We start from the raw sequence: 22,079 nt of genomic DNA on the forward strand, positions 1-22,079 counted from the left end.
GATTTGTAGCATAAAATATTCCAAGAAAACTAAATTTTGTAATTTGTCTAAGTTCCTTTAGAAGGTAATTTATTTCTAGAAATTAAAATTTAAAAAAGCATGTTCACTTTGAGAATCTAAAAAGGAGGAAGATAAAGTGAATAAAATTTTAAAGAAGGCATTTAACCACTTTTATTATCAGTCTTGCAATTTGCAAGGCAGTTCAAAAGAACACATAGTAATGTTTTCAAATTTATGTGTTGAAAACTCAAAAGTGTAAAATAGAGAATGGTTTCTTAAAATACTGTATTTGTGCAAATTCAGATGTAAGTGTAGCAAATAAAATAGCTTACATTAACTATTTCCCTTAAAAGTTAACTTCAAAAAAAATAAGTATATGAACAAATATTCCTTTAGAAATAGTTGAGTAGTTGAGGGAACTAAAATATCTATAAAGATCCCTAACTGTACCCATATTGATTTTCTCCTACCCCTTTCTTCTACCCCCCATTCATAGTAGATGATAAAATACAAAATTAAATTACTCTGTTCAAGGATATGGCCTTGATCATATCCAGAGTTCTTTATCTAAACCTAAGCCTTCTGTAGAAAATCAGTGGCCAAATCCTAAAGGTTTCCCTTTACCTCACTGTAGAATTTCCCCAGGCTCCATGCTTGTCTGTGAGAATGTTGATAATTTTCTGGATTAGTTGAGTTGCTGTCACATGGTCTCGATATTTAGCTGCTCTTATCAAATGATCACACATCTTCTCATCTTCTCGTTTGTCTGCTGAATACTGGGCACACAGTGACTTGGATAGGAAAAAAGAAACATCTATTAATACTACAAAAATATGGGGGGAAAACCTTACAACACACCATGAAATAATCTCTAACTGGAATTGAATGAACCAAAACTTTAAAATTATTTTTATATCCCTCATTAACTGAACTGACTGAGATTTAGTGATTTGCTACCTCGGTATAATAATTCCGCAAGAATTTATTTCTCTGAAGTCATTCATAAGACCCACACTCAAAAGTGGTTTTTAAGCAGACCTAAATAACTGGAAGAAGCCAATCATGTGAAGGTGCAGGGGTCCACATTACAAGTAGCAAGAAGGGGGCTACAAAGCAGTCCACACAAAGTGACTTAGAGGAAGAATGTCCTAAACCAAGAAGGATCATAATCACACCCACACTGACAAACTGGCTCAGGGAAAGGCACGCAGGACGAATTTTTATACCTTCAACATTCTCTACCATATCCATAATCTGCTTTGTCTAACCTCACCTGATAAGAGGAAATTAAAATTATTGATGAAAACTAGAAAATTACTGACTTCTATACTGCACCAACACCATATATACATTTATATTAAACAGTACTAAAAATAGCAAAAAAAGTTACTGAATAGCCCATTTTTTCTTTTATTAATATTACACAAATTTAACTGTATCAAAATTACTTTGTAAACATTTGGTAAGTCATTAAACTTTGCTCGAAAAGGCATAATTCTAAACAGAAGAGTCCAAAGTAAGCTAAATAGTAAAATGGCTTAAAGTGTTCTTTAATGGATCCTCCTTTACAATTTAAACAGCAACTTTTCATATCTGACATAAAATCTATAGATATAAATCACATTAAAGGGCTATTCTTTCCCGATTATCAATCTCTGTCTCATTGTGGAACATTAGAGTCACATTCTGACCTTAAAACATGATAAAAGGAAACCAAACAAGAATGTTTTGTAAAGATATAATGAACTTGTATCTATTTTTAAAAATATCTTTAAAATGCAATTTGAACATGTTCTTATTAAAAACCAATAATATATTCTGTGTATGACATATCATTCAGAGTGAACAAGAGATGAAGAATATTTGCTTCAAGATCAAATGCATGTTACTTGTTGGTGGAGTATATATTTGCAATATGTGTATGTGTTTGTGGTTGAAGGTTGAGTAGAGATACCCCAAGAAACCCTACTCACCTATCAAAAAAATCAAGGGCCAGGTCTAATATTTTCACTCAGTTTTACTTTACATCACCTTTTCTGTTTTCCTATTTTAAGCAACACATAAACTAGGTGACATCACAACAATGACCACAAAAATATTTGAATTTTAACAAAAATATCTGAATCTAAAAAGAAAAGAAGCAGACATCTTGGGAACTAACAACTCAAGTATCTTTGATTATTGCTAAAGAAATTTAAGATTTTTTACCATAGAACTAATAAATATAAGACAAACCTGCATCTTAAAAGAAATTCACTTACTTGCAGATAAAGTGATAACTGAAGAGAGAAACAATTTATACTGGCCATTTATAATTCAAGTGACTATTTCAGCTCTTTAAATGTAAATGAAGACATAAAAACAATATCATATTTGGTCTTTCCTTCCAGATGCTGTATCTCTACGTACTTTATTATTTGTCCTTTGCATGAAAGCTCAGAAGAGTGAACTTAAAATGAAGCAGATTCCTCTGGTAATCTCCTGTCACCACTCCCTTCTTGATGGTCAAACTTTTTCCTTTATTATTCCTCATTATGAAATGCTGGCATTTCCTTAAGGCTCTGCCAAATGTCCCTTGGCAATATCATTCACTCCCACATCATCTCCTATTATCAATTTAGATACCTTTCAAATTTTTCATATCTGCCCCACCTGTTACCCTGAACCATGAGCCCATATTTCTATCCGTAGGATAACCTCCAATTATCCAATAAGCACCTAAAATTCAAAATGTACAAAACTGTAATTACCATCTTTATCCCAAACATGCTATTATACTTCTGTCATTTGTGACTTCTCAAGTTTCCCTCTCTTCATATCTCACCATTCCATTTCAACAAAACTCATTTACGTCTTACCACTTATCACTCTTACCATTGCCCTAAAATAGATTATTATTAGTTCACAATTCAGTTCTTGAAATAATCTTATAATTGCCCTCTTACAAACAGTGCCAGAATTACTTCAAGAAGAATTTATTTTGGCATTGTACAGATACATTTGTATACCCTACACTTTAAAAAGTATGTGATTATCTAAAATAATGAACAATTGGTACCAAATTTTACTAGCTAAGACCTGTGCCCTTCTATAATTAAGCAATGTGGTATATTATCTTTCAATATGCCTGCCTATGCATCCTATATGCCAGACACCCTCAGATTTTATGCTATTCCCCAAATATCTATCCCTGAGACACTTTCAAGGCTTAGGAAATCTATTTCTCCTATAGCCTTCGTATGTGAAACAAATTTAAAGATGTCTATTAAGATGGTAAGATAGAAATTTGAAAGACAAACTCCTAGAGAAGAGGAAGTTATTGAGAAAGATAGAAATACAAGACGTCCTCTTGATTCTTTAGCAGAATATATAGAGTGAAAACAATATCTAAAAAGTTTCAAAATAATTGAAAATTAAGCAGTTCAACTCCAAATAACTTATGGATCAAAGATAAAATCACAAGGAAAATTAGAAAAATTTGTGGCAATTGGATGAGACAAATTTAAAAATGTACAGCTTTACATGTTATATTATAGAATATTAAATATTTAAGGAAAAAATAATACAAACCTTAAACTCTTTTCACATGATAGAAGCTAAGGAATATAATGCAATTTACATTACAGGAATAGAAAACTAAAAACTAATATAATTTGTGTAAATAAACACAAAATCCATAAAAAACATTAGCATTCAGCTATACACAAAATAAAGTATGTATCATGATGAAGAAGAGTTTATCCATGGTATGCAAGGCTGATTTAATATTTGAATATCAATCAATATAAGTCATCATATAACTAAAAAAGGAGAAAAACCTATAACCTCAATAGTTTTTTTTTTAAAGCATTTTACAACACTCAGAAGCATTTCATTATTTACAAAAAAAAAAGACACTCCACAAACTAGTAATAGAGACTTTTTAAACCTCAGGAAGCACATCTATGAAAATCATTCAATTATAATTGGGGATAAAACAAGTATGTCCTCTCATGATTTCCATTCAATATTGTAACAGGATCCTAACCAGTTCAAAAAAGAGATAAAAAGAAAGAAATAAAAAGACAGTTTGGAAAAGAAGGAATAACACAGTATTTATTTGTAGATATGTTCATGTATATAATACTCCCAAAGGTTCTGGAAAAACTACTAAAACTTGTAAGTTGACAAGTTTCTTGGATACAAGGTCAATATATTAAAAATTAATTGTATGTTTATATACTGACAATAAACAACTAGAAAATACTATTTACAATAGCATTAAAATATAAAATAAATTAAAAAATATACAAAGCTATACAATGAAGCTTTTATAAAACACTGCCAACAGATATTAAAGAAAACTAAATAAGTGGAGAAACAGACAATGTTTACAGATTTTAAAACTCCATATTGTCAAAATACCTACTCTTCAAATTGATTTTATAGAGTCAACATAATCTTAATTAAAAACTTAGCAGCCTTGGGGTGCCTGCGTGGCTCAGCCAGTTAAGCATCTGACTCTTGTTCTCAACTCAGGTCTTGATCTCAGGGTTGTGAGTTACACAAATTACATCAGTTTTCTTTTCGACAACTGGTACTAAAACATCTGGCCACTCACAGGGGAAAAAAAAAAGAAAACCTTCATACCATAAACAAAATATTTAATTCAAAATGAACCAAAGATCTAGATATAAAAACTGTAATACTTCTAGAAGAAAACACAGCAGAAAATCTTATGACCCTGGGGGTAGGGAGAAAATTCTTACACTGAAATTCTTAAACATAAAAGGAACCATAAAGAAATTCACAACCATAAAGAAACTGATATATTAAATTATACTACAGTTTATAAAATCTTCTCTTTAAAAGATACCACTTAGAAAATGAAAAGATTAATGAATCATCGAGCCTTACATCGAAAACTGGGGATGTACTGTATGGTGACTAACATAATATAATAAAAAATCATTATAAAAAAAAAAAAGAAAATGAAAAGATAAGCCACAAATTGGGACAAAATATTCACCATACATATATCTTAACTAACAATTTTCCTACAAGACGTATGAACTCTTATGATTTAATAAAGCAAACAAACCAATTTAAAATAATGGGCAAAGGATCTGAACAGACACTTCACAGAAGACATACAAATGACTAAAAAGTACATGAGGAGATGCTTAATCAACAGGGAAATTCATATAAAGACCACAATAAACTATCACTATATACCCTGTAGAAGGGCTAAAATGTAAAAGACAAACAATATCAAATATTGGCAAGAATGTGGAGCAAATAGAACTCTCATTACTACCCAGCTGGTTAGACTGTAAAATCTACAACTACTTTAGAAAATAGTTTGGCAGTTTCTTTTAAGTTTAAAAATAATACTTACAACAGCACCTAGCAATTCTACTCCTATGTATTTCCTCAAAATGAAGAACATATTTTCACAAACTATACTGCTAAAAGTTCCCATAGTGCTTTAAGAGTCAAACACTGGAAATGACCCAATATCCACCTGTACATGAATGGATAAAGTAATAGTACTCAGTAATAAAAAGAAACAAATGAGTGATACACACAATGTGGATGAATATCAAAAACTGTATGGTAACCAAAGGAATCCAGACATTAGAGTACCTACTATATAACTCCACTTATATGAAGTTGTACAGTATGCAAAACCATCTACGATAACAAAAACCAGATGAGTAGTTGTCAGGGGTTGCACATATATATGTGAAGACGAACTGACCACAATGAATTACAAGGGAATTCTCCAAGATGACAGAAATTTTCTGTAACTTGACTATGACAGTTACAGAAGTGTATATACCTGTCAAAATTCATTGAACTATGTATCTAAAAGGGATGTGTTTTATTATTCATATACTATAATAAAGTTTATTTAAGACGTTTATAAAAAGCGAATAGGCAAGGTACTGACAAGGAAGAAAGTAGTTAAAATGTTCATATCAAAAAAATCTGCTCATATACCAAATATGTAAATATCCTCCATAAATCAATAAAGAAAAAACAGATTATCAATAAGAAACTGGGTAAGAGACAAACAGGTACTGCAAAAAAAAAAAAAAAAAACCTTAAAAAAAATACATATAACAAGCAGGAGAAAAGATATACAGCTTCATTTGCAAATAAAATCCAAATAAGAATACAATGAGGTTACCACTACACAACTAGTAGAATACTAAAATAAAAAGCACTGATCAATTTTTTTTATGACAACTTGGAGTATGGGAACAGTTATGCTCTGATATTGGGAGTGATACACACCTTTGCAAGACACTATGGCACTATCTATTAAAATTGAAAAGATAAATAACTTTACAGTCAAGTAAGTCTACCCTACAGAAATGCATAAGCATGTACATGAAAAGCCTTGTAAATTGTCAAAACCACACTATTCATAATAGTTAAAAACTAGAAACAACCTAATTACCTATCAACAGTAGAGAGATTATGAAAAACTATCATCTATTCATGTAATAGTATGGCAGACAGCACTGAAGATGAAATAGGAAAATGTAACAAATTGAACAAATTTCACAAAAATAATGTTGATATAATAATGCCAGATCAAAACACATACTTAATGATACCATTTATACAAAGTTCAAAAACTGGCTAAAGAAATTATAATACTAAAAGAAACATACTTAAGTATTGAATGGAAAAACAAAAGCAAATAAGTCATTCCATAAAATCAGAACAATATTTAGCTTAATGGGGCAAAAAGGGGTTATGACTGGATAGACACACATAAAAGGCTTCTCAGAAGCACTTTCAGTATCAAGGAAGTAAACTAATAACGTTAAATGCACACTGTTTCTAGAGTTAAGTTTCAGTATGTTCTATGAGAAACAGATTATAAAGCAAATTTTCATTAAGTCTGCATATTATTGTGAAATACAAATAAATCCCAGTTAAAAAGTTCAAGGCTAAAATCTTAAAAATATTATATAAGCCTCAAGCAATTGAAGTGTATTGGTTTTATAAGTTTTGTATTTTAAACTTTTTTTTTAAAGAAACATATACTTGTTTCTAAAAATAAAAAAGTAATGACATATGAAATAAAAAGAAAGTTCTCCCTTCTACCTCCTCCCTGGCTGGCTAGTTTTTTCTACAGGGGTAATCACTATTAATAAGATATAGTTCTATATAAATGGAATCAAACTATAAATCATTCCATGTCAGGAGATCCAGTTCTCTCTTCTTCTTTCTCATGGCTACACATAGGGTATAATATTTTTAGTTAACTAAACATACATTCTGGTAAACACCTTTAAGTGTATTACCTTAATTCCCAATTTGCCTCAAAATTTCTTACACTATCAATTATTTAGCTCATTGGAAACCATGTAAAAGGAAAATCACATAAGGGACAAGTAAAGAAGCTTTTCAATATTTGACTTTTGGAGGTCTTTGTACTTGATCCCTTAACTCAGATTTAAAGTCTAATAGTTAAAAAAAAAAAAAATATATATATATATCATCCTGAAAAAGACTTAGAAAAATGAAAGCTTAAAAACCTCAACAGCAAACAAAAGTCAACCAATGACAATGTGTGACAGCCACCTTTAGTTCTGAAGTGATTCCTCTGTCATCCAATGCCTCAAAGTATTGATTTCTCTCAGCATGAAAAAGCCTAAGCCAATGAAACAGATATAGCATCATCCCCCCACCCATAATAGCATTCAAGGTTAAAACAGGCAGAACACTTATCAAAGAATCTCCACGATTTCTTATTGTTTTAATGGACTGAATAAAATGTGTTGGGTTCTTATCTCTACAAACTGCAGTCTTCAAACAATATTTTAAAATAATTTGGAGATTAATACACGTTTTAATTTTTTACTTTAGACTTCTGATAATAAAAAACTTGTTTAAAAATGCTTTCACATGACATTTGTAAAAGCAAGTCAACACTAAGAGGGCTACAGTTTCCACTTGAGTGTCAAACCCACACATAGTATTATTTGCATTCAATTATTTTATTTCATTACTTCATTAGAGTTATTCACAATAAAAAAATCACAAAATTATTGGGTAAATAACACCTTCCAAATAGATAAACTAATTTCATGTAATGCCTGCATATATCATATACCAGTAAGTAAATAAAGTGTGGTTATTACCTGTGATCAATAAAATTAACATGGAATTTAAATAGATAGGGTTAAACTCAAGTAATTATGTTTTTAAAAAATCATAATAGACAGAAATATATCATTGCAAAAAAATTATATAATTATACACAAATACATACACACATGGAGAAAAATTAAGTTTCAACATCTTTTTGCTAATCTGCACAAGAGCCAGATGACGTTAAGCAAATTCTATCATCTTTTAACTCAACGTAATTACCTAATCAGATTTTTTTAAGCATACAAAACCAGGGTCTCTTGCTTGTATTAGGCTAATATGATTAAATACACTACTACAAATAGGTAAGCCTTACATTTAAATTTCACGTTAAAGTATTTTAAGAACAAACATGAAAAAAAACAAAAAGACAAAAAAAAGATTCATTCTTGTAAAAAACATAATTAACACCGTGTTTTAGAACATAGATTCTAGAGACAGACAACTTGAATTTAAATGCTGGCTCTGACACATTCATGCTTAGGCAAGTTATTATTTAAACCCCTGGCCCTCAGTCTCCTCATAAAAAAGGATATAACATGATATGTTTTGGGGAAGGATCAAATAAGAATAGACATGAAACAATTACAACTTGCCAGGCATACAGTAAGTAACACCTAACATTTATTATAGGCTTAGTCATGAAGTGAACAAATTACACAGCAAAGAGCCCCCTTCTTTCAGCATCTCATTGTAGCTGAGAAACAAGGGATTAAAAATAATTACAATATGAGAAACTGCTAAGAGAGGTATATAAACAGTATATTTGGGAGGAACAAGAAAGAACTATTTATCTGAGGGAGTTTTACAGAGAAATGAAAGGCTCAGTATCTGTTCACCAAGACGGAAGGACTTACAATAGAAAATATAAAATACAGCAAAATAAAGAGGCAATGAAAACAGAGAACAAGCTCAAATAAATACTTTTATATTTATTTTTTAAAAGATTTATTTATTTGAGAGAGATAAAGTGGGCAAGCGAGGGCAGAGAAAGGCAGAGGGAGGAGAGAGAATCTCAGGCACACTGCCCACCTAGCGTAGAACCCAACATGGGGCTAGATCTTATGACCAGAGAAATCATGACCTGAGCCAAAACCAAGAGTCTGATGCTCAACCAACTGAGCCACCCAGGCACCCCAATAAATAACTCTCTGTGGAAGAGTTGAATCAGCCCCTTGCAAGATGGCAAAGGGACAAGGCTAGAGAGACAGATCAAGAAAGGGTCAAGAGAAAACATCCTAGGCAGGAGTATGGCTTGTGAATTCTAGGAGATATGGTATCTATTAATGAGTTTTATTTTCCTTTTCTGCACTGATATCCTCCTGTCACTGTTAAGCCTATAAATGAGAAAAGGAAAAGTCTATGTGCATACATTGAGCAAAAGGATAAGGAAACAGCAGCTAATTCCTAGAAGAGCCACTTGTATGATAATAAGAGGTAACCTTCAGGACTCTAACTAGAGCAGTAGCCTGGATAAAAGCCTTATGGCAGAGGTGAGAGTTCCAGATGAACTGTGGGACACGTAAGCATTCCTTGGATATTCCCAGAGATTACTTAGAAGAGAAAAATGCTCTGCCTTTGATACTGACAACACTAGCTATGCTGTTGAACACTTAATATGAACTTACAGTAATACGCACTTTACATTTATCAAATCCCATCTACTCATCACAAAATTACTATTGGTAGGCCCATTACTATTCTGATTTTACGATGAAGCAATTGTGCCTTAGTTCACATAGCTAGTAAATGACAGAGCCAAGATTAAGGCACTAGGTCATCTCACTGAAAGTCAGAGCTACATTAATGAACCATAATAATCACATGGTCTCATCGGCTAGTTGCTACAATATAGTGATTTGGACATTTACAAGGATTATAATCCTCCTTAGTTAATTATGCTTGTATTTTATCACTTCCACGATTATTCATCAAAATTTTTATCTCAAGCAAAGAAAATAATACAAAAGCTACAATTAAAAAATATAGTTATCAAGATCACCATTTCCCTATGCCTGACTTACTGAAGAAATATATATAAAGAGCTTTAGAAAGATGCCCAAAACCATAATGCATATAAAAACCATATCTGAGATGAGAAATATCATTCTAATGCTTTGCTATTAAGCTATGATACCTCAAGATATATTAATCAGACATCCCTTAACAAAATGACAAAACTAATCATGCAAAGGATACATCAAGAAAGAAATGTGGCTAGACAATGGGGTGCATTAATCACTACTAATGCAGAATCATGACAGGAAAGAATATCATTCCTACATTCAAAAAAGTTATCTTTAACTTTGACCATCAATCTCACACTTTAAGATGAGAGGGCCAAATAAAAGCAAAAAAAAAAAAAAAAAGGATAAAGTTAAAAGAAGAAAGATGACAAATAGGAAAGCATAAATAGGAGTTTGAATTAAAAAATACTTTGCATTGCCTCATAATTATAGGTTTACTTTAAAAGTTAGGAAAAACAGGGGCTCCTGGGTAGCTCAGTTGGTTAAGTGTCCGACTCTTGATTTCAGCTGAGGTCATGACCTTAGGGTCACGAGATCGAGCCTCATGTTGAGCTCTGCACTGAGCATAGAATGTGCTTAAGATTCTCTTTCTCCCTCTCTCTATGCCCCTCCACCCCTGCTTGTGCTCTCTCTCTCACTCATAAATAAATAAATAATAGAAAAAACAGTATCACAGTATTTCAACTACTAAATGAAAGACAAATGGAGAATTCAATTAAATAATGGGAATACAAGATAAAAAACTAGACAAAAGTGTTAAAAAAAGGTTGTAATTCAACCAATTATTAAACAGCCCAGACTTATTTTGTACTCTACCTATTTTACATGCACATGGAAACAAATATATCAAGTGAATATAAAAGAACAAAATAAACAGAAAGAACATGTATTTAAGGTTTAGTTTCAAAAATCTTCTTAAAAAGTAAATGAAAAGTGACACAAATAAATGGAAAGATATACCATGCTCATGGATTGGAAGTATTAATATGGTTAAAATGCACATACTATCCAAAGCAATTTACGGATTCAATGCATCCTTATCAAAATACTAATAGCATTTTTCACAGAACTAGAACAGACATAGATTTGTATACAAGTAAAAAAAGACCCTGAATAACCCGAGAAATGTTGAGAAAAAGAGGAGCACAGCTGGATATATCACAATCCCAGATTTCAAACTATTCTGCAAAGCTATACCAATCAAAATACTATGGCAATGACACAAATACAGAAACACAAATCAATGAAATAAAACAGAGAGACCAGAAATGAACCCATGTTTATATATGGTCAATTCATCTATGATGGAGGCAAGAATATACAATGGAAAAAACAGTTTCTTCAATAGTTGGGTTTTAGGAAAACTGCACAACTACATGCAAAAGAATGAAACTGGATCACTTTCTTACACCATAAAGAAAAACTCAAGACACATTAAAGTCCTACACATGAGACCTGAAACCATAAAACTCGTAAAATAAAACATATGCAGTAAACTCTTGGACATGAGTCTTACTATTTTTTGGATCTGTCTCCTCAGGCAAGGTCAACAAAAGCAAAAATAAATAATTGGGACTATACCAAAATAAGAAGCCTTTGCACTGAGAAGGAAAGTATCAAAAAACAAAAAGGCAACCTACTCAACGAGAGAATATATTTGCAAATGATATGTCCAATAAAGGGTTAATATCTAAAACATAAAGAACTCAAACAACTCAACCCCTAAAAACCAAAGGTGGGTTTAAGTGGACCCACATAGTCCAAACCCATGTTGTTCAAGGATCAACTGTAAATTTATTTGTAATTAAGTGAATGAAGGAAAATTTCAAGATTATTACATAGGTGAAACTCTAATAACTAATACTGCTATTTATTACCCATCTTTAGGGCTGGACCAAAAAAATTATAAGCCCCAGATTTGGAGTTATACTTAATGACCTTTAAGGACCCCCATATTACAAAGAATTTAAATATTTGGTCCAATATGCTACATAGTTAATTAGTGGCTGAACCAGAACTGAATCCTAGTTCTGACAAATCCCAAATCTGTGTTTTCTATCATACACTGCAGATTATAGTAATAGTTTTACAATTTACATGTAATTAAATATTTTAAATTAATACCCTAGGTCTCATAAAATAAAAGCTAAAAACTAAAAACCTCTTCAGCAAAAGAAAAAGTTGATCGTAGGATATTTAGAGGGTTTTTTATTTATCAAATCAAAAAGCAAGTCTTAACCCTTGGAAAACTTAAGTATTGTAGTACATATATAACAACCACCATACCGTAAGTTCAGAAAATAATTACCACAGAGATTTAAATTCTATGACATTATACATCATTAAATGCTAGTAACAAAAACATTGGCAAACTGAACATCCACATGCAAAACAATGAAATTGTACCCTTATCTGACACCATACATAAGAACTCAAAATGAATTATCTAAACATTAGACCTGAAAGCATAAAAACTCCTTGAAGAAAACAGGGGAGAAGCTCTTTGACACTGATCCTGGCAATAGTTTTTCACATTTAACACCAAAAGCACAGGCAACACAAGCAAAAACAAACAAGTGGGACCATATCACCTAAAAACTTTCTACAAAGCAAACAATAAACAAAATGAAAAGGCAACCTACAGAATGGGAGAAAATATTTGCAAACCAAATACCCAATAAGGGGTGTTAATATCCAAAATATATAGGGAACTCATATAACTCAATAGCAGAAAAATAACCTGATTTTTACAAATGAGCAAAGAATCTAAATACATAATCAGTCTTCCAAAGAACATATATAAGTGGCCAACATGTGCATGATTAGATGCTCACTCACCATCACTAATCAACAGGAAAATGCAGATCAAAACTACAATGAGATGTCACTTCATACCTTTTAGAATGGTTATCATCAAGAAGACAAGAGATATCAAGTGTTGGGGAGGATGTGAAGAAAAGGGAACCCTTGTGCACTGTTAGTGAAATGTAAACTGATTCGCCACCATGGAAAACAGTATGGAGAGTCCTCAAAAAATTAAAAATAGAACTACCTTATGATCCAGTTATCCTACTTCTTTATATCCAAAAGAAATAAATTACTATCTCTAAAATATATCTGCACCCTCATTTCATTGCAGCATTATTTACAATAGCCAAGATATTAGAAACATTCTCAGTATCCATTGGCAGATGGATAAACAAAATTGTGTGTGTGTGTGTACACACACACACATATATACATATACACATATATAAACATACACACACATATACATACAATTGAATATTATTCAGCCTTAAAAAAAAGTAAATCCTGTCATTTACGACAACAAGGACGAACCTGAAGGACATTATCTTAACTGAAATAAACCAGACACACAATGACAAATACTGCATGAGTTCATGTATATGTGGAATCTAAAAACAAAAGTAGAGCCCACAATAAGGGAGTAGAATGATGGTAACCAAAGGCTAGGGGGGTGGGGGAAAAGGAAAGACATTAATGAAAGAATATAAAGTTTAAGTTATGAAATGAGTAAGTTCTTGATATTCAATGTACAGCATGGTGACTATCACTAACAAGAATGTAGTTTGCAAACTTGAAATCTTAAGTGTTCTCACCACACACACACAAAATGGTAACTATGTGAGGTGATGTATATGTTAATTTACTTGACTTTAGTAATCATTTCACAGTGTATACATATATAAAAACATCACTCTTATGCACCTTAAATGCATACAATATTTATTTGACAACCATACCTCAATAAAACCGAAGGAAAAAACCAGTGGAAATCTAATAAGCAATACAAAAGAACACAATAACTACTTTTCGTTATTCTTCTACTAAAATAAGAACAGAACATTTTATTAATCTAAAATAATCTAGGATCTCACAGGAAAAGACTGAATCCCCAAATTTTGCTAGATGAATATGAAAATCTTCATGAATCTTATATTCTGTCATGTAGCAGCTGACACTTTCATTCATTTAGCAATTCTCTATTGAATGCTTCCCATGTTCCAAGCCTATACTAGGTATTGAAACTAAAATAAGAAACAGAGCCTATTATAAAAGGGTCAATGCCTAATGTTTGTTTCCCTCAGTAGACACAAATAATTTCAAAACATTTTTAATGGATATAATTATCACAAGGTATCTGAGAAGATAACATAATCCAGAATTTTAAAATGTGATATCTATATCAAAGAGAAACAGCAGTGAGAGGGTAGCCTCTATTCCCATTACATGACTGCTATAAGATAAGTGATGTATGCAAATCACACGGACTCTTATCAAGACATTCTCAAGCCAGAATCTGTAAACCTCCCCAAATTACATGTAAAATTTTATGGTTATATTTGTTTGAGTTTCTTAAGGTCAGATTCTCAAAAAAGTCCATAGCCAAATAAAAAGATAAGAAGTATTGACATAAAATAACACCTTACATATTATAATTCCATTTCTGGTTAAATATATATGATATGTGAAATATATATACAAAAAATACATATAAAGTGTACATTTACAGTAGAAAGTCTAAAAAGATATGTCATTATCTTAGGAGGCATGGTAAGGGGAAAGATACTGAAAAATGTTCTTTTTTTAAATTTACACTACTGTTTTCATTACATTGTCTCTTCTGTTCTTTGCCCACCACCCTTTATCGACACATGTATTTTCCAGTGTAAATTTTTTTGCGTTTAAAAAAAGAGAAAGAGCTACTGATCTAAATGAAATTTTTTTGTAAATCAGGGTTTCTCTGTTTAACTTTTTGGGATGTACTTGAATTCTACTATTAAAAGACGCTCTTTTCTTTTTTTATTTTCATAATAATCTAAGCAAACCAATAAAAATAGATTTGGGGTTATCTGGATTATAGATATGTAGAAATACTTATAGCTCTTATACAACTACAACACAATTAATCAAAAATTAAAGCAGCAGCACAAAAAAAATCCATGAATTTATATTATTTATGACTGCTAAAAGTGAGAGTATAACCTCCAATAAATTGATAAGCCTTAGACTACCATAATGTCAAAATGGCATCAATCCATGAAAATTATTATATGCAGCAGATTTATTTTACCAATCATAGTGGCAAACTACTTTCATAGTGATAATACTTAATGGAAAGGCATCTTTATAGACTAGCATTTCAATATTGACTTAATATATAGAACTAATTCTATATTGTGAAAATGGCTTGCTGTAGAACAGTAACGCAATAAATTGAAATATTGTTGGTTACATGAAAAAAATGAATTCATATGTAGTGATATATTATATACTGCATTAATGAAAACTTGACATAAGTTTAAAAACCGAAAAATGAGAGTATGACATCAAGTTTTTATTCCCCCAAATGTTCCTTCTTCAACAGTATCAGAAACTCAAGATTTTTTTCCACCGAGGTCTATAACCATCCAGAATAAAGAACACATTTACAACTTCTGTAATATTGTACCACTGTTAATAAAACTAATAAAAGAATTAGAAGAGAAAGTAATATATGTATGTTTTAGACAAAATGAACATTAGGAAGATACCTAGATAGAGACATACAGTGAATTTTTGGAAATGTAAAACAGCAGTTGAGGTCTACAGTATAGTAATTACACCAAAGGGGAATTCTACCAAATGTTTAAAAAGCAGACAGTTCCACTTCTACTAAGCACTGAACCTGAGCATATAAAAACACACAAAATTTCTAATTCTTTCTATGAGGCAGGTATAATACTGATACCAAAATCTGCCAAATATCTAAGACTGACTGGAAAGTTAAAAACAAACACAACCCAATTTACCTTATGAACAGAACGCAAAAATCACAAATAAAACAATAGCAAACACAACCTGGCAGCACAAAAAGGAAAAAACTTAAGAGCACACCATACTGGCATAATATTGACATACCTTATGTATTTTCCGGCATAATACCAACTCTACTGCTCCATTTAAGGATGATAAAACTGAATAAAATTCTTTGTTAAAAAGGCGGAAAGAATCAACAAAAATACTTAACTAATAATTCATTAAAATGATATACTATATCTACTTGAGCTCAGACTGTATCATAATTACTGGGAAAACACTGAACCATTTCTACTAAAATCAGGAACTAGAAAAAGATGCCCACTATTATTTTTTTAACATTACACTGTTGCTCTCAATTGTATGTAGAATATAAAAACAAAAAAAAGCTTAATTCATAGTAATAGAGAGTAGGATGCTTAAACACAAATATCAGCAAACAGAAACTAGCAACTAATAATTATTATTATTAATCAATAATAATTGAATAAGGCAATTCAATTATGTAAGAAAAAGCAATAAAAGTTGGAAATAAGAAGGAAAAACCATCAATATCTGCAAAAGACATCACTGCATACCTGAAACGCCCAAGAGAATTAAATGAAAATAATGTTTTGAATCTAACATCAGATAAAAGAGATTAGTCACAGCAATTCTGAAAAAGATTTTTAAAGTCAATGAGAGCAAGAAGGAGCATGGCCCTACAAGTATTAAGACACACTATAAAGCCTCAACAACTTAAAAAGTTTCACACCAATACGTGAAATCACAGACAGAACAAGAGGGAAAAAATAAAACATCAAGAAAGTGGCCTAAAAATATACAGGCATTTAATATACAGTAACCGTGGCATCTCAAACCAGAGAAGAAAATTTAGACTATGTAGTAGATGATATAGGGAAAACTATGTTGTCACATAAAATAAGTTATATTCATATCATGGTTTATCCTAAGATAAATTACAAATAAATAAAACATTTAAATGTAAAACAACAAAACTGTAGAAACACTAACGAAACATATAGAAATTCCCTTTTAATCTATGCGTGGTAGATCATTTCCAACTACCAATCAAAAAATTTAGAAGTCATAAAACATTCACAAATCCAACAACAGAAACATTGTTTTAAAAACTTCTACAAGAACAAAAAAAATCCATCATTCATAAGTCAACAAATTGGTAAAAATATTTGCAACTGAGAGAGTTGATTCCTTAATATATGTAGAACTTCTACAAATTAGTAAGAAAAGAAAAACAATCCAAAAGAACAGGCAAAGGGTATGTTCTCAGAAAGACATATGGCTATAAAATAACCTCATTCATAAAAAGCAGAAACATAAGTTAAAACATCAGGAAGAAATAAAAATTAAAACTATCAACCACTATGGACAATTTATGAAAATGACAGAAATCTAAAAATCTGATAACACACTGTTAGGAAACAGACATATGTTGCTGATAGGAATGAAAAAGATTCCCCAAAATAATATTAAGTTAAAAAACAAAATACAGAACATTACAGATACGTTAGCTTTGTATAAGGAAAGGGGATAAGAACACATATTCCTATTTATATATATGTACATGAAGAAATTCAGAAGATTCACAAGAAACTAGCAATGGTTTCCTAGAAGGATGAGGAGGTAGTTAGAAAAGGACTTTTCATTATGCTCCTTCTCATCATTTTTTCACTTTAAATTACCTACAAAAATATTTTAAGAATATTTAATGTCTTCTCTATAGAGGTTTTAGAGAATACTAACATTACATGAGATTGCTAAAAGAGCACAAAGTTAAAAGTATGAAGAGGTATTCTTGTAAAAGACCTATACTTTTGGAATAGGAATAAGAAATGGAGAAAAAAATGAAACTAGAAGAACCATAGGAAGTAAAAAGCTGATCAGACAAGCAAGAGGTAAGAAAGTCAAACAGAAAAAAAAGATTTTCAAAATGTAAAGGTTGGTCATCAATGTCAAATGATACAGAGATCAAGAGGGACGAAAACAGAAAAACAGCCACTGGACAGCATAATTAGATCATTAATGATATGCAAGAGAACATTTTTAATTTATTTGTTCTAGGACTGGAGATGAAAAGGAGAGAAGCCATGCTGCAAGACAGTGAAAGTGGCAGGGGGTGAGAAAGTAAATACACCATTCAAGCAAAAAGGTTGGCAGAATGACAGAGCAAAGTGAAAATGGAAGCCTGAAAATTCTAACAGCATTTAAACAAGGTTGCCAAGACTTAGTCTATGATAATTAGAAGCTACAACATACTTCCAAAAAGGTCAAATAAGAGGGAGGGGGGAGAAAGCTCCCAACATATTAAATAATAATCTCATACAAAATAATACACATTTTGTTAAAGACAACCACAGAGAGTAGTCAATGATTAAAAAGATCACCAATGACATTAAGTAAAAATAAGATGTTTCAATCAAAACTACTCTTTAACAGTGAGCTGTCTATTTCATACTTATTGAAGGCCTGGAACTGAAAAGTTCATGGTATTCTGGAAACAGGTATCAAGGCAGATCTCACAAGTAACAGAGGCGCATCATCTAAGGATCTTTTTCACATTAAGAATCCTATTAGAAAGAAAACACTAAAAGGTAATTGAATTTCCCTCAGTTATCTTCATCTCTGTCAGCTCCTGCTACAATAACTTACTCTCCAGAGCAGAGATAACTCAATTCTGTCCAGCAAGCATATGTTATGAATCTCCAAAGCAAACTTGTCTAAATCATTCTGGTCTTCTATCAAGGTTGGCTGTGGATATGAACTCTGACAGAAAGCAAACAAATTTATTTTTATCTTTTCAATAATTCACTTCTTCATGCTTTGATGGAAGAAATCATGAGACAAATATATGGTCTGCAGTTATGTTATACAGTCAGCTGAAATGGTTTCCATGACTTAAACAAAAAGACTTAATTAATCATTCTTAAATACAAAGAAAATAGTACCAACATATAGAACTGGTAAATTACCTGAAGTTTCAATTTGTTTATATAGTTATCTCTAACAGTTTGAGTTCAAGTAAAAGAACACTATTAATCAGATGCTATTAACTATGATATCACAAGTACTATTTCAACTCTTTCATCCTTAAATAGATTTTAGTAAAACATATTTTAGAAAATATAATACTAGGAAACTCATTTTCAAAAACAGCATCAACAATATCACTTGAATAATAGTTCTTGCAAGGAAATTTATTTCCTATCTGTATTCTAAACCAGCATTTCATAAGACAAAGGAAAAAAAAACTTCAAAAAAAGGTACAGTATCAGAAATTAGTATAAAAAATTCTGTAAAGTTTGAATTTCTAAATTTAAATTAAAATCTACACAAAACCAAGATTATTTGAAACACAACCTAATCCAAATTCAAATAGCTGATGAACATACTATTTTAACCCACATAAAATTATATAAAATGGTCTTAATATAAAACATTGTATGTTTTGTATAGATTTTATATAAATATAAATTTACATATAATATATATAAAAACATATAATAAATGTGAAATATATATACTTAGAAGAATATTTTAAATATATTTAAGTTTATTATTTGTATACCTTATATATATAAATTTATATTTATAGAAAATATCTTAAACAATATATATATTTATGTACATAATATATATTAAGTTTTTGTTTATATAAATATACAAGTACATTTATATGTAAAATAATATTTATATTATAAAATTACATTAAAAGCCCAAAATATAAAATCTTAATCTCCACAATACACTTTTTATTAAGGTTTCATTAGATCCATTTTATAGAAAGAAATTAAGACTCAGAGAGGTTCAATGATATTTTCCCAAGACTTTCCAATTAATAAATTGGGGAGCCTAGAATCTGAACATGTTTTCTAAGGCCATGTTCCTGCCAAAATACTGTTAACATAGTGTCAAATTTAGGTTACCCTTAAACACCAGAGAGAACTCAAAGAATATAGCCAATATAGCTCCTTGCAATTTTTTAATATGAAGTGTGCTAACCTGTATTTTATAGTTCAAATTGCCTATTACCTCATTTCAAGCACAATAAGCACTTTTTGGACTGAGGAACTCAAAACTGTAATTTAAAAGCCACCAATCGGGGTGCCTGGGTGGCTCAGTCATTAAGCGCCTGCCTTCGGCTCAGGGCGTGATCCTGGTGTTATGGGATTGAGCCCTGCATCAGGCCCCTCCGCTGGGAGCCTGCTTCTTCCTCTCCCATTCCCCCTGCTTGTGTTCCCTCTCTCGCTGGCTGTCTCTCTCTCTGTCAAATAAATAAATAAAATCTTCAAAAAAAAAAAAAAGCCGCCAATCACAGTGATTTGAGATATTATTATAACCTGTCACTTTTGCTGGTAATAGGTAGAACATATTTCTGCACTGGCCTTTCTCACTGAATTTAGTCCTTTATGTTTCCACAGAAACTAGAATTCCCACTTTTAACAAGAAAAAAGGAAAAGAACCGAAATATGTACATTATAATGAGCATTCATTTATCGAGTAACTATTTACTGAGCACCTACTATGTATAAGGCAATCTGCCAGGTACTATGTATGTATATATATAGATAATGTACCTTCAGGAAGCACACAGAACAGTAAGAAACAAATAATCATGCAAGTAAATATATAAGTGCGAACAGGTAGTATATACTGTGACAAACTAACAAAAACTAATTTAGACTCACATTAGATGGCTGGTGCGGGTAGAGGATGACAGTAAAGAAGGCTTTTGTGTAAAAGTGACATTTAAGGTAAATCTGAAAGATGAGTAGAACTCAGGATGAATAAGGGTACCTGGGTGGCTCAGTCATTTAAGCATCTGACTCTTGGTTTCAGCTCAGGTCACGATCTCACGATTGTGAGATCGGGCCCCACGTGGAGCTCTGTGCTCAACACAGAGTCTGCTTTGAGATTCTCTCTCTCCCTCTCCCTCTCCACCTTTCCCCACTCTCACTCTCTCTCTCTCTCTAAACAAACAAAATCTAAAAAGAAAAAGGAAAAAAAGAAGTGAGGATGAATGAAAGGGTTCTGTGATTACAGAGTAAAGTCAAAATGATACAATACTGATATGATGTGGGAACGATACATAAGGGACAGATTATACACTCTTGTGGATCAGATGAAGGATAACAGGTTTACTCATAAGTGCAACGGGAAGGCAATGGATGGTTTTATGGATGATCAGCATAAACATTCTAATGTTTCAGAATGACTACTCTGGCTATTCTGTAGAAAATGAAGGAAACATTGGTGGCATAAAAAAAGACCAGATAAGAGATTACTACTTCAGGTGTTTTGGACTACAGATGTGATACCTCAGAAACAAAAGTACTGATAACATACATTGAGAGGTAAAATATATACAATTTGATGATAGATATGAAATGTTGGGGTAAGAAAAAATGGGTGATGGGTGACTCAAGTGACAAAGTAAGTACATGGAGCTGATATTTACTTAGATGGGTAAAAAAAAAGAAGAGCAGATGCCTGGGAAGAATTTCAGTTTTGGAAATTCTCCAAGAAAAATGGGGATGTTTATAAGAAATTTCAAGTGGAGGTAAAGAGTAGATAGTTCTATATATGGGTCTGGCAATCAGAAGAGAAGTCACAGGTTGACATACAAATGATGAAGCTGAAGATAATAAATTTGGACTAAGAAATGAGGGGAAACAATCCTCAAAAACAGAGTTAAAAAAGAAAGTTTGTTTTAAAATTATGAAGACACACATTAAGAACATTCCCCATTCACGGAAAAAGCTAGTCTAGCCCAGCTTTTAATAACAGGTAGTAAATACAAGTCAAAACGATCTACCCAATTTCCTACTTCTTTCTTTTTCAGACAATTAGAGCTAATCTTTATATATTACTTACATTACTCTGACCCTAAACAAGGCAAAGAAGAATGAGTATTTTCTTTTCTATGGTAATCTATCTTCATGTACCAATAATGTGAGGGGAAGATGTATACTCATTAATTAGAAGAAAAAGAGGCCCTTGTTTATTAGAGCTACATTTTTAAGACTCTGCTTAATTCAATGTCAGCTCACTTGGCTAACA

At 31.5% G+C, this 22,079-nt stretch overlaps 1 protein-coding gene across 4 annotated transcripts in view; it reads right to left on the reverse strand.

Annotated features, from left to right (window-relative positions):
• Positions 1–22,079, reverse strand: part of LRBA (LPS responsive beige-like anchor protein) — a 791,030-nt gene that overhangs the window by 369,081 nt on the left and 399,870 nt on the right. For all 4 annotated transcript variants that reach the window (XM_087866503.1, XM_045798851.2, XM_045798849.2 and 1 more), the window contains one exon: positions 625–791. In XM_087866503.1, coding sequence (XP_087722629.1) covers positions 625–791 — 167 coding nt within the window. The remainder of the gene's footprint in view (positions 1–624; positions 792–22,079) is intronic.

This window comes from Ursus americanus, chromosome 13, assembly GCF_024610735.1.
Source record: "Ursus americanus isolate L20-20 chromosome 13, mUrsAme1.1.p, whole genome shotgun sequence".
Lineage (NCBI taxonomy): Eukaryota > Metazoa > Chordata > Mammalia > Carnivora > Ursidae > Ursus > Ursus americanus.